This window comes from Ursus maritimus, unplaced genomic scaffold, assembly GCF_017311325.1.
Source record: "Ursus maritimus isolate PB19 unplaced genomic scaffold, ASM1731132v1 scaffold_3, whole genome shotgun sequence".
Taxonomy (NCBI): Eukaryota; Metazoa; Chordata; class Mammalia; order Carnivora; family Ursidae; genus Ursus; species Ursus maritimus.
In genome coordinates this window covers 6,032,803-6,045,395 of record NW_024425563.1, presented here as the reverse complement: position 1 = coordinate 6,045,395, position 12,593 = coordinate 6,032,803, and the positions used below count along the sequence as shown (strand labels likewise).

Here is a 12,593-nt window from a genome sequence, read left to right as displayed (position 1 = left end):
GTCCCAAGTCTCACCTACTGCTTCCCCATCTCCGGGGACTCTGGACTTCAGCAGGATCCCCCTAATGGTCTTAGATTCTCCCTGGCCTCTCCCCTCTCCCCATTCAGAGAGCTTTCAAACCTACATCAGTTCATGGCACTCCCCAGCTCCTCCCCACTCCACTCACGCCGCTGGGCCTCAGGTCAAACGTCACCTCCTCCAAGAGGCAGCTTCCCTGTCACCCAGTCTCCAACATATCCAAGCACGCTGGCAATCACTGTGTGAGCTCCTCAGAGGGCTTAGCACTGCGGCACCTTAGGGTTCCCTCCCCACTAGAAGGTGCTCCGGTGGGGACTAGAGAGCCAGACCTGTGTGCGCGTGGCACCTGGACCACGGGTGCACGTAAGCCCTTACCCAACAGATGCATGGGCACAGGGCATTCTCCCAGGCCCCCACCTCGGGACAAGACGGGCTCTCCGGGAGGGGCCCCACACTGCGAGGGGAACTCGCACATGCACAAGCCCCCCGCAAATCACTGCCCAACCCGTCTCTCATCCCCTGTGCGGCCAGCCAGGGCCTGCCCGCTCAGGACCCGCCCGGTGTCGCCACAGCTGAGGGGCCAGGCCTCCGCCTGGTGGTCCCGTCCTCCTGCCGTGCCCCACAGGGCGGTCAGCCCAAGGCCCGCGAGGCCAGGTGGGAACCCCCGGGCCCACTCACCTCCGCCCCGCTTCTCCTAGGCTTTTCTCTCTCTCTTTGCGCCCTGCCGGCCCCGCCCCTGCAGCCTCCTTCCCGAAGTTGGTGGGAAAGTTGTGAACACCGGCGCCTGCGCACTCTGGGGCCTTGGGAAACCTGTCTGGAGACCCTTGGTTCACAGATCACAGTGCACTTGATTGGCTGCCCCGCGCCACCTGTCAACTCTATCTTCCTACTGTGGTTGCAGACCGACTCCTGCGTGCTGGCCACCTGCAAGGTCTTAAAATCCTGGCACTGCAAAGACCCTCAGGGACTCTCTCCTTTCTTTTCTTACAGATGTGAGCAACTTGAGCCAAAAAGGGGAAGAAAGTTCCACAACCAAATGGTAGAGCTGAGACTCGGACCCCGGCACGTAACTCTCAGCTCAGCTCCTGCTGCCACATAGTCAAATCCAAGAGACGCAGGGACCGGGTGTGCGTCTGGTTCTCCCTGAGCTATAGGATGGGCAGTGCTAGAGTTGTTTGTTTTTTCCAAACCTGAATCTTCCACTCTCACCTGAACCACGGTTACCCTCCTCGGTGGCTGACACCTGCACCCACTTTTCATTGGCCTTCTTGCTCTTCTTCTCAACTTTCTACCCCAGGGCTGCCTTTCCCATCCTGTCCCACCGTCCGCACTGCCTCATTCCTGCAGCAGCTCTTCCCTACGCAAGCCTGTTTGCTCACCCAACCTCTGGCTGGCTGTGCTGACACTGTCTCACCTGGTGGCCCTTGTGCCACATCATGAGCTGGCGGGGCAAGTCTGCCTGGGATGGCTCAACCCGCCAAAGGGGGACAATGACATCTTTGGCGCCATGGGGCAGATCCGGGGGGGAGGGCATAAGTCCGCCCATCCTGAGTCCCCTGAGTGACCAGCTCAGAGGAAGGCCTGTTGGAGACAACACCAAACAACACACGCCTGCAGATTTTTAATGCTCATACAGGGTTTGGATGGGGTGGAGCGGTGCCTTAGACCACCACCAAGGAGTGCATCACTTGCCACGAGTCCCAGCTGTCTCTCCATTAGACATCACCTGGCTGCACGGTCTGCCTGCCCCTCTCCCTGGTGGGAATGGCAGCGTCCACATCTGCCTGAGGAGCCGGACCTCTTGCTGACAGAGACACCTCGGCCCGAATCAGTTCAACTCAGGCCTGGGTTGAGCGTGCTGTGAGCAGCAGACCGGAGCCCCCTGGGGCATCTGCTTTCAGGTCTCTCAAAAGGCAGCGGACAGACATCTGGAAAGAGAGGTGTGGATTCAGAGAGGTCCCACGGTCCAGGAGGCTGGCTGGTTCTGGCCAAGGCCCTGCCCCCAACTCTTTCCTTGCCTCCCACCCATCCCTCTAAATGGCTACGGCTGCCCACAGAAGCCGGGACTCACCTAGTAGAGCACGTCCTCAAAATCCAGCTGCAGGTAGCGGAGCAGGCGGGGTGGCAGGGGTAGGCGGGGCAGGGCGTGCGGCAGGCAGGCTGCCAGGTGAGCACGGAGCGCACAGCGGCTCAGATGCTGCAGCGATCTGGGCTGTCTCACCAAGGCGAAAAGGGAGGAATAGAAACGGTGGTGCTTCTGGAGACAGAATGGGGGGGCTCAGCGAGGCAGCCTTGGACAAATGGCACCCTTTCCTCCTAAAGCAGGGGGGAGGCTGGTGGCCAGCAGGTGTCTACACGAGCCTCTGGAAGTAGTGTTTTGGGTGTTCACACTGTGTGTTTTCTTCTTCTGGGACATGAGCGGGTCTCTGGGTCGTTTCTCTGGGGCAGGCTGGGGGAACCAAGAGAGCTTCCCTGCAGGCAGTGGGAGTCCCTTGGGGCCAGGCTCAGTGAGTGTGTGTTCAGGGTCCTGGAATCTGACCTGCAGTGTTTCAAGAGGCACCAGGGCCATGGCCTCCTCGGGAAGCTGCATGGTACTGTAGGTGTTCATCAGGACCTCGATGGTCCTTGGAGACCCGCACCAGCGCTCCAGCACCTGGAGGAAGCAGAGAAGCATCAATGATTCCGGGGTTCCCGCACACCTCAGGTCCCCAGCCAGTCCGCACAGGATGACAAGACAGCGATAGAGCAGCTGCTAGGGGTTGGATTGTGTCCCCCCCCAAAACATGTTGAAGTCCTAATCCCCAGTACATGTAAATATGACCTCTTTAGAAATAGGGTCTTTGCAGTTGTGATCCAGTTAAAATGAGGTCATCAGGGAGAGGATTCAGAGAGAAGGGATGAGGCCAGCAGAGGCCTGGTGGGATCGAGTTGGAGCCAGATTCATTCTGTCATGTCTTCATTTAGTAAATATTTACTGAGGGCCACCATGGGCTGAGCCCTGGGGACCCTGCAATGAGGATGACAGACAGACAGTTGCTTGTCAGCTGGGAGCTTCCATTTCAGTGGCAGAAAACAATATAAACGCATAAACAACCACTTACAGATAAGCCGTTACAATGAAAAATAAGTAGACTTGGGGACTGTGTTGGGAGGGTGCTGTCTAGACGGGCGGTCAAGAAAAGCCTCTCTGAGGAGGTGACCCGCTGCAGGCGTCTGGGAGCCATGCTGGGAGAGCAGCCTGTGCCAGAGACTGTCCACGGGGAAGGAAAGACCTCCGCACCCGCCTGGACACACGCAGATGCCATCATACTCACCCGAGCCCGCGAGTACGAGCTTGAAGCAGGTTTGTGCTTCATTCACTCCATCTCTGGCTGCGTCTCAAGCTATAGGCAGTGGCCGCAAACCCTTTATAAAATCCGAGGACGGCTAGGTACCATCTCTCTGGCAGCGTTCCTGCACGTGACACCCCTCCTCTCCCCACACACACTTGCATGCAGCATTAGGGGCTTTAAAACCCCTGCATACAAGGAGCCCCTCCTGCCTGGCAGGCTGGGAGTGCTGCATGGGCTGGGTGCTGCTGGGCCGTGGGAGCGGGGCCCCTGGGCAAAGCATCCCACACACCTGGAGCCCCCTCTGCGTCTTGCCCTGCATCTGGGCAGTGCTCACTGGGGCTGCCCCGTCCCGTCTGCCCAGAACGGGTCTCTGACTTACTCCTCCTCAGATCTAGGAAAGAACAGGCTGGTCACAACTGTCTGCTGTTTGGGAGGGGTCTCTCTGTGCCTCCCGCCCACGCTGATTCCTGCCTCTGTCCTCTGCCTGGAATACCTGTGTCTTCCTCCTCCTCCATCTCCGAGCCCTGCCCATCTCAAGTCCCCTCCGCTCCGGGAAGCCTCCTGCGGCTGTTCAACCTGCATCTCTCTCTCCCTACGTCGGGATGATGCCCAGCAGCGTTCCCACACATTAACTTAGAACAAGAGCTAACAGGTGTTGAGCGCTAACTCTAGGTCAGGCCCTGTTGAAAGGGCTCTATGTGTATGAGCTCGGGTCTCATACTAACCCCATGAAGCAGGCACACTCCTATGTCCCTGTGTTACACATGAGGAAACTGAGGCCCAGAGAGATTAAGCCGCTTGCCAGGGGTCACGCGGCTAGCGTGCCAGGCTCCAGAGCCTGCACCCTTGGCCGTCACTTACTTCCAGGTTCGTTGGGAGAACTGAAAGCGTCCGTGCAGCAGGTACCACGCCGTAGAGTGGTGTCTGGTGGTGGTCAGGGCTGTGCTCGCTCCTGCTGTTACCCATGGGGCTCCTACAGCTTATCACTGTTTGCTAGAGACTGTATTACATGCAAGGAACATGCGTTCAGAGCGTTCCAGTGACTTGCCTATAGTCACAGGAACAAGCATCAAACCAGACCCCGGCTCCAGGCTTCCTGGGCACCCAGTGGCTCCTGGAGAGCTGGCTGAGGCCGGCAGTGATCGCAGATGACTCCTTGCAGGGAGACAGGCGCCTCAGCCAAGCGTGGAGCAGCTGCAGATTGTAGGAGACGATGGCAGACTCCTTCCTGAACTTTTTGATCACCTGGGACACGGCACCCCAATGAAGGGGAGGAACGGGCCACTTGGCTGTGCCGGCCCCCTTGATCCCTAAGGCAGGGCAGATCGGGGCTGGGGGCAGGGGGCGGCCAGTGGGGTCCCGGGAAATCTTTTTGCCGCTCTGCCTCCTCCTCCCACCCCCTCCCCGAAGGGGAAATCATTAGTTGTCAGAGCCACCGTCAGATTACAGGGAATTGCTCGTCTCCTAATTATCTGGTGTTAATAGGAGATTAATTAGTGTTAATTGTTGATTTTCTTGTATTTTCCCAAAGGGGAGACCAATCTGCCGAACTCTCGGGCTGTTTAATTATTTGGTCTTGCTTAGGAATCTAGACAGATGCGTCTAGGTTTGTGAGTGAAGGGGAAAGGCAGGAACGGGAGAGGAGTGCCCGGGACCGGGCAGGGCCGGACAGGTCAGGCCCCGAGCTGGCGCAGAGGGATCTGCCCACAGCCTGCTACCCTGTATCCGTTCTGACCCAGCTCCTCAGAGAACAGGGCTCCCCGCCCCACTCCCGGCATGCTCTGTGACATTACATGGCCCCCTCCAGCTACGACGCAGTATGGGACAGGGCCCCCTGCCAGGGCTTCAGGGACACAGGTCTTCAAGTTGAACCCACTTTGGGAATATTGTATGTTAATAAAATGAGATACAGCCAGGAAATTGACAGTGGAAGGCTTTTTCCTCTGGTGCCAGGATAGCGCTGCTGGTCTGGGTGATGCCTGTCCTGCTAAGCTCTCAGAAACAAGGACCGTGTCTGTCTGCCAAAGGTCAGGAGGCTTTGACCCTCATGACCCAGGCTCATCTCTCTGCCCTGGAGGAGCCTCTCCTGTGCACAGAGTGTTTCACTGAACGGATCCCACTGCCACGCTGAGCTTCCTGCATGCTTCTCTCATCAGCTCGCTCCCCGGACGAAGAAACAACTCCCTGAGGCCCACATCAGTCCTGGCTCCTGTCTTTTCAGATGCACGATCATCTGACCTCCTGCCCTCAGTCCCCCTTTATCACACACGCACACATGTGTGTATATATGCGTGTATGCCCACACTTGTCTATGCACGTGTGGGCACATGTATGCACACACACACACACACACACACACACACACACACACCCCTCCTGCTGGTCTTCGTCCTTGCCTTTGCCCCCTATTGGGCTTTGCTTGCGTGATGAATGAAAGGTGAAGAACTGACTAATGTGCTCGAGTGTCTGAGGCTGCATCCAGAGCGAGCGCGAACAGGTCTGTCTCCCCACCCTTCACCCCCACAGCCCTCCCTCCGGCCCCAGCCCCATACCTTCGGGAGGGCCCCAGGCCAGACACGGACAGCACCATGGTTGAGCAGAGCTCGCACTGTGTGCTCTGGGCTCTGGGCCAGGGCCGCAGCTGGGCCCTGCAGAGCGCAGTGCAGGGCCGTGTGTCCCCCATAGTCCATGGTGTTGGCGCTGACGCCGCAGGATAGGAGCAGCTCCACGACGGTCGCGTGGCCGCGGCGACAGGCCAGGTGCAGGGGCCGTCGCTTGTCCTGGTCAGCGGCATCGGCATTGGCTCCGGCCGAGAGCAGCAGACGGCAGAGCTGGAGGCAACGGGCGGTGGTGGCCTCGGCATCGGCGGGGGACATGCAGCGGACGTCACAGGCAGCCAGCAGTGGGGTCGAGCCTTCGGCATTACGGGCATTAGGGCATGCCCCCCGTCTCAGAAGCAGGTCTGCCAGCTCCACGTGGCCCAGCCGGGCGGCCACATGCAAGGGGGTCTCCTCCTCCTCCTCAGACCGACCATCCACTTTTGCCCCAAACCTCAGGAGCAGTTCGGCACACCTGGGAAGGGCAAGACGGTGGTGGGGAGGAAAATAGGGCCCCCCACTCCTACCAGTCTCCTCACTGGAAAATGGGGATAATCGCTAATACCTAGACCTCATGAAGTCGTGCGCAGCCCGATGCCTGGAAAGGCCATGACAGCAGCCCTTGGCGGGGAGAGTGGGTGGTGATGGGACATGGCAGCCCATTGTATTATCCTGCCCACCTTTCTATATGTTTAAAAGTATCCATAAGAATTTTTAAAATACTTCTGTTTACTCGGGAAGGGAAAGGATGATTCTCACCGGGTGTGGTCTCCATGAGGCTGGGTAGAACATGCCAGAACTAACGATGTGGGACTGTATAGAGCCATGCTGCCCAATACACTGGCCGCCAGCCACACACGGCTGTTGCACACTTGGATTATGACCACGCCTGATTGAGATATGCCGTGAGTATAAAATACACACCAATTTCGAAGACTTGGTACAAAAAAGGACATAAAATATCTCATTAGTTCTTTATATGGATTACATGCTGAAGTTGCAACGTCTTGGATATACTGGGTTAAATAAAAGATATTATTAAAGTTAATTTCACCTGTTTCACAGATATTTGTACACCCACGTTCACAGCAGCACTATTGGCAACAGCCGAAATGTGAAAGCAGTCTAAGTGTTCATCCACAGGTGAATGGATAAAATGTAGCATCTACAGACACTGGGAAAGGGAGGGCATCCTGACACCTGAGGCAACATGGATAAACCCCAAGGACATGGTGCTAAGTGCAAGCAGCCATCACAAAAGGACAAATGCCCTGTGATTCCCACATATGGGGCGCCTGGGTGGCTCAGTCGTTAAGCGTCTGCCTTCGGCTCAGGGCGTGATCCCGGCGTTATGGGATCGAGTCCCACATCAGGCTCCTCCGCTATGAGCCTGCTTCTTCCTCTCCCACTCCCCCTGCTTGTGTTCCCTCTCTCGCTGGCTGTCTCTCTCTCTCTGTCGAATAAATAAATAAATAATCTTAAAAAAAAAAAAAAAGAATAGTCAAATTCTAGAAACCAGAAGAATGGTGGCTGTCACAGGCTGGAGGGAGAGAGGAAGGAGAAGCTGTTGTTCAGTGGGGACAGAATTTCAGGTTGTTTTTGTTTGTTTAAGATTTTATTTATTTACTTGAGAGAGAGAGCACGAGCAGGGGGAGAGGGAGAGAGGAGGAGGGGCAGAGGGAGAAGCAGACTGAGCAGGGAGCCCAATGAGAGGCTCGATCATGACCTGAAGGCAGAGGCTTAAACAACTGAGCCACCCAGGTGCCCTAGAATTTAAGTTTTATAAGATTAAAAACGTTCATGAGAAGGATGGTGGTGACGGGGTTGCCTGACAATGTAAAATAAACCTGCTTAGTGCCATTGAACTGCGTGCTTAGAAACGGTCAAGATGATAAATTTTATGTTATATGTATTTTACCACAATTTTAAAAATTAGTTTCATCTTTTTCTTTTTTTTTTAAGATTTTATATTTAAGTAATCTCTACACCCAATGTGGGGCTTGAACTCACGACACCGAGATCAAGAGTCACACGCTCTACTGACTGAGCCAGTCACGTGCCCCATTGTTGTTCACTTTTTTAATAAGGCCACTAGAAAATTTAAAATTACGTACGTGGCTAACATTGTATTTCCATTGGGACACACTGGTATAGATTACGTCTTCGACCATAATAAGCCAAAGGTGTCTGCTGAAGGATGATAGGATTATCAGGAGCTTAACCAGCTGACGATGAAAGGGTTACAAATTTGGCACCATTCAGGAGCAAAATGGGAAATTTGTCAGGTGTGTAGTCAGTAGAGAGAGGGTCTCTATTGCGTGTGCATAGATTTGCTGAGGCTCCCTTTGCCAGGATTCCACGCTCACCAAAAAATTGAGTGAGGGGGCCCCTGGGTGGCAACGTGTCTGCCTTCGGCTCAGGTCATGATTCTAGGGTCCTAGGATTGAGCCCCACATGCGTCTCCATGCTCAGCGGGGAGTCCGCTTCGCCCTCTCCCTCTGCCTGCCACTCTGCCTGCTTGTGCTCTCTCTCTCTCTGTCAAATAAATAATTTTTTAAGTGAGGAATCATCCCCCAAGGCTCCCTACACATAGGGCATAATTATTTGGGTCATAGTAAAGGAATTTTCCCTACAGTAAATAATACATTGAAACATGGGTATATCTATCAGTTTCTTGTGAGTTTAGTTAGTTAAGCTCCATCCCTAGGCCCATTTATCTGGGAGTACCTGCCAATAGGGAAATGCCAGACCTGCCCACAGGGATCAATGCATGCCCTAACTGGGGGCTGCTTTCCTTTCCAGACTATCTGGATCACTCCTGGACTGTCAGCTCCCTGAGGGCGAGGTTATGCCGCAGTTACTGTTGTACTTAGCACAGGGCCTGGAACACAGGATAGGCTCAGAAAAATGAACACTTTACAGTATACCACCTCCCCATAATGGGTCCAGACAACTTCCCAACACAGGCTATCCCTCTGGGTCCCTGCCATAGTCCTTTTACACCCCTGGGGAAGCAGAAACTGTCCCAAGAACAGGCCATTCCAAAGTTCCAGGACCAATGGTCGATGACTCCCCACCTGAGCCGAGCTCAGCAAGCCTGCCAGCCCCCCACACGCTCGCTCACCCTCCCTGAGGTCATCACCCTGACTCCCCTAGAGTAGAAGGGGGCTGGGCTGAGGGGTCACTCACTCAAGGGAGCCGGCCCCCTGGCAGAGGTGCAAGGGGAGTTTCCCATCCTGGTCGGGGATGTTGGGGTCGGCTCCTGCCACCAGCAGCACGTGGACGCAGGCAGCGTGGCCCGCAGCACAGGCCTCGTGCAGGGCGGTGCGACCCCCAGGGGCGCTGTCAGGCCTTGCCCGTCGCCTCAGCAGCAGCTGCAGAACTTCTGTGTGGCCCCGGCTCGCGGCCACGTGCAGCGGCGTGGTCAGCTCCTCTTCGTATGTCAGAGACCAGAGTCCTAGGGAGAGAAGGGACGTGGGCCTCAGACCCTGGAGGGAGGCGAAGAGCGGCCAGGCAACAGAGGAAGTGGGCAGAGGCTGGGGCAAGGGAGCCCAGAGCTCCGTCCCCAGCCTCCCCTGTCCCGCTCAGACCCCCCGGGTGCCCCTGGCCCGTACTCAGAGCGCGGATGTTGAAGCGGAAATCCCTCCATCGCTCTGGGTCGCTGGTATCAAAGATGGAATCCGGAGCCAGGCCAGTGCCGGAGTCGGCGAGGATGCGGGAGACCGAGCCCACGTCCCCAGCCAGCACTGCCTGCCAGTAGGCCAGGGCAGGTCCGGAGGCCGTCCGGGTGACGATGGCTCCCGGGCCAGACTCCGGGTGTTCTGCAGACCCTCTGTCGGGCTTCTCCACCAGCCTGGCACAGAGGGCATGTCTGTCACTGGGGGGTTCTCCCTGCCCCCTGCACTCTTCTGGGGACCAGCTCATGAGGACAGAGTACGAGCACGTGGGAAGAGGAGTGGGGGAAGGAGGGGCAGGGGTCAGAGGCAGACAGAGGGAGAGGAGGAGGGAAACACGGACAGGTGGAGGGAGAGGGTCTCTATGTCCCCGAGCTGAGCCTGACCCGGCCACGCAGCTCAGCAGAAGCTATTCTGGGCTCCGCATGACTTCACTCCCGGGCCAAGGCTTAGGCAAGCCTCTGGGTGGGGAGAAGTAGCCAGGGGGTTCTCGTTTTCCTCAAGCGCTTGGTAACTCTGTGTCTGAGAGGGTCAGCCCAGGCCCCTGGCCCTCCCTCCACCCCCGCAGTCCCTCACCCCTCTGGTGGCTGCTCCAGCGAGGCTCGGCAGCCCGGGACTCCAGCAGCAGGTCGGCTGTGCTGTGTGGGGGAAATAGCTCCTGTAATCTCGCCAGGTCTCCGGTGTACAGGGCATTCTGCAAGGCCATGTCACGGCACAGTAGTGGCGACCGCCGAGTTGGCTCCCAGGCTGGGCGGGACTGGGACCCCCAGACCCGGCAGGCCGGGGCCGAAGTCAGGCACCCCAGACGGCGTCCCCAGTGGGGAGGGGAGCTCCTTCCCCCAGGCATAGCCAATCTCTGGGAGAGAGGGAGCCAAAGAAGCGGGACTCGGGACGATGCCACTGGCCGACTGGTCGGGCAGGTGCTGGGCCTGAGCCAGGCAGAGGCCGAGTGTGGGAGGGGCAGGGGAGCACACATAGGTCATGCTGCAAATAGCCCGGCTGTCCTAGCTGTCAGTCCCAGGGCAGGCAGCCTCAGGCTGGAGTGGGCATTAGGGAGGAGTTGGAGAACAGAGTGAGGATCGAGCCCTCCAACCCCGAGTTCACCCTGGAGTTGACGGCCCTCCGGGTTGAAGGGATCACCCAGATCGCGGTGGCCAACCTGCAATTTCACAGGTAAAGGAAAATGGAGCCTGGGTGTGGGAAGTGATTCGCCCAAAGTTTGACAACTTGTGGCAGATCCGGGACTAGAATGGGGGTGGGGTGGGGTGGGGGCTCTCAAGCTGCCATTTCATACTCTGGTCGTCTATCGTGTGCTTCACCAAGCCAGCCTCCAATGGCCTGGGCTCCGATCCCAGAGGGAGGGCATGTGGGTGCTGGGTGATTTTCCCTCCCCTCCCGAATGCCACTGATTAGCCCTGCACCTTCCCCCTCCCAAATTCAAGGAAAGGGCTCACGGTAGTGACAAATGGCAGAGAAGGCCCCACTCCATGAGGCTTTCCTTCCAGTGTTCTCTGAAAGACAGACTTCTGCCTGGGGGAGAGGGCTCAGCCCATGGACAGCAGTGGAAACTCCCAATACCCACCCTGGGTGCTGCCCCCCATCTCCCCTCTCTACCTGCCAACGTTAGAGGGGTCTCAGTTGGGGAGTGAGAAGGAGAAAGTGGTTTTGCCCATTCGTATGGGTATGTTAGGATAATGAGACTACTTTCATTTGGGGAGATAAACAAGAAAACAGGGAGAAAGAACACTTAAAACCCGGCCCCTGGGCAGCCCACCACGGGCCCTGGGCCTGCCCCAGCCCCAGGGGTCTCATCTCGTCTGGCTCTCGTTGGCCTCTATGACCTGCCAAACACACGTTGACTTTTGTTCACATACTCTTCACTGCTTCTTCTGAGAGAACGCTGGGGCTCCCAGCCCTCCGTGGCACGACTATCTCTCGCTCCCTGAGCTTCCCTTCCCTCCAGCGCCCCCAGCTCTTCCCTCCCCAGCAAAGGGGACCCATCCACTCTCTGAGGGACAGACTCTGGGTCAGAGGAAGGAGAGCAGAGCCTGGGCAGCTAGGTGGGGGGGCTGGGGGGGGAGGTTTCAGAAAGATGTGGAGACCACTCACAGAGGCACTGGCTCTACCAAGGGCCCTTGATCTGATCACCTACTACACCCTTTCTCCCTAGAACCTAGAAGCCTAAGAGTCCTCACCCCCCTGACACACTTTTGTAAGGATAATCAAACCCTAGAGTACCAGGGACCTTGGAGGCTTGTCCAACCTCTCCTCGCTTTACAGGTAAGGGAACTGAGGCCCGGAGACAGGAAGGGACTGTGTAAGACCATACAGGGAGTTACTTCTGAGATGGGGCTTCCACCAGGGGCTGCTGACTTCCAAACTTGCTCTTTCCTTTCTCCAGACTTACCGTAGACCTTCCTTTTCCCTTCTCGTTTTCCTTCTTTCTTTTCCTATTTTTCTCTCTTAAAAACCCCAAGAGGAAGAGAGCTGGGGAGTCAGGACAGGAACCAACAGGAGATGAAAACATGGGTGGGGTCAGAGGACAAGGCTCTGGGGCCCAAGGGTGAAGGCTGTGAGTGGGTGAGGACGGAGGGCCAGCAGGGATGGGGCGGGGGGGGGGAGGCTGGGCACAGGCAGGGGGCACAGAGCAGGGGCGGGAAGCACAGAGACAGACAGAGAGAGCTGCTCCCTGAGCTGTGTGGATGTTTATGCCTCTGCCCCTGGCCCTCCACCGGCCGGGTGCCACCCCGTCCCCCTGCCAAGCTCGGGCACCCTGGCCTCAACCATCAGTTCCTTTTCTTCTTCTCCTTCGCCAGCTTGGCTTCCTCAGCGTCCTGGTCCTTGATGAGTTTCACCCTCCTCTTGCCCAGTGGAGTCTTGAAGTACCAGTCCTGGTGGGAGGAGGAGGGGGAGGTGGGAGGGCATGAGCTCCACCCCCGGCTTCTGCCCCCCGACCTCGCCCTCCCCTTTCC

At 57.2% G+C, this 12,593-nt stretch overlaps 1 protein-coding gene across 1 annotated transcript; it reads right to left on the bottom strand.

Annotated features, from left to right (window-relative positions):
- Positions 1-2,089: 2,089 nt before the first annotated feature.
- On the bottom strand, positions 2,090-10,468 carry ASB10 (ankyrin repeat and SOCS box containing 10). Its single transcript, XM_008688606.2, has 5 exons — positions 10,198-10,468; positions 9,137-9,404; positions 5,903-6,422; positions 2,558-2,671; positions 2,090-2,275 (listed from the first exon to the last, which is right to left on the bottom strand). The coding sequence occupies exons 1-5, from the start codon at positions 10,466-10,468 to the stop codon at positions 2,090-2,092; spliced, it is 1,359 nt and encodes a 452-aa protein (XP_008686828.2).
- Between the last annotated feature and the right edge of the window lie 2,125 nt (positions 10,469-12,593).

Coding starts and splice junctions, on each gene's coding strand:
- ASB10 (XM_008688606.2), bottom strand. CDS start 10,468: ATGCCTGGGGGAAGGAGCTCCCCTCCCCACTGGGGACGCCGTCTGGGG. Junction 9,405..10,197: donor CTGGAGCAGCCACCAGAGGG/GTGAGGGACTGC, acceptor TTCTCTCCCTAG/GACTCTGGTCTCTGACATAC. Junction 2,672..5,902: donor GGCCTGGGGCCCTCCCGAAG/GTATGGGGCTGG, acceptor TGCTTCCTCCAG/GTGCTGGAGCGCTGGTGCGG.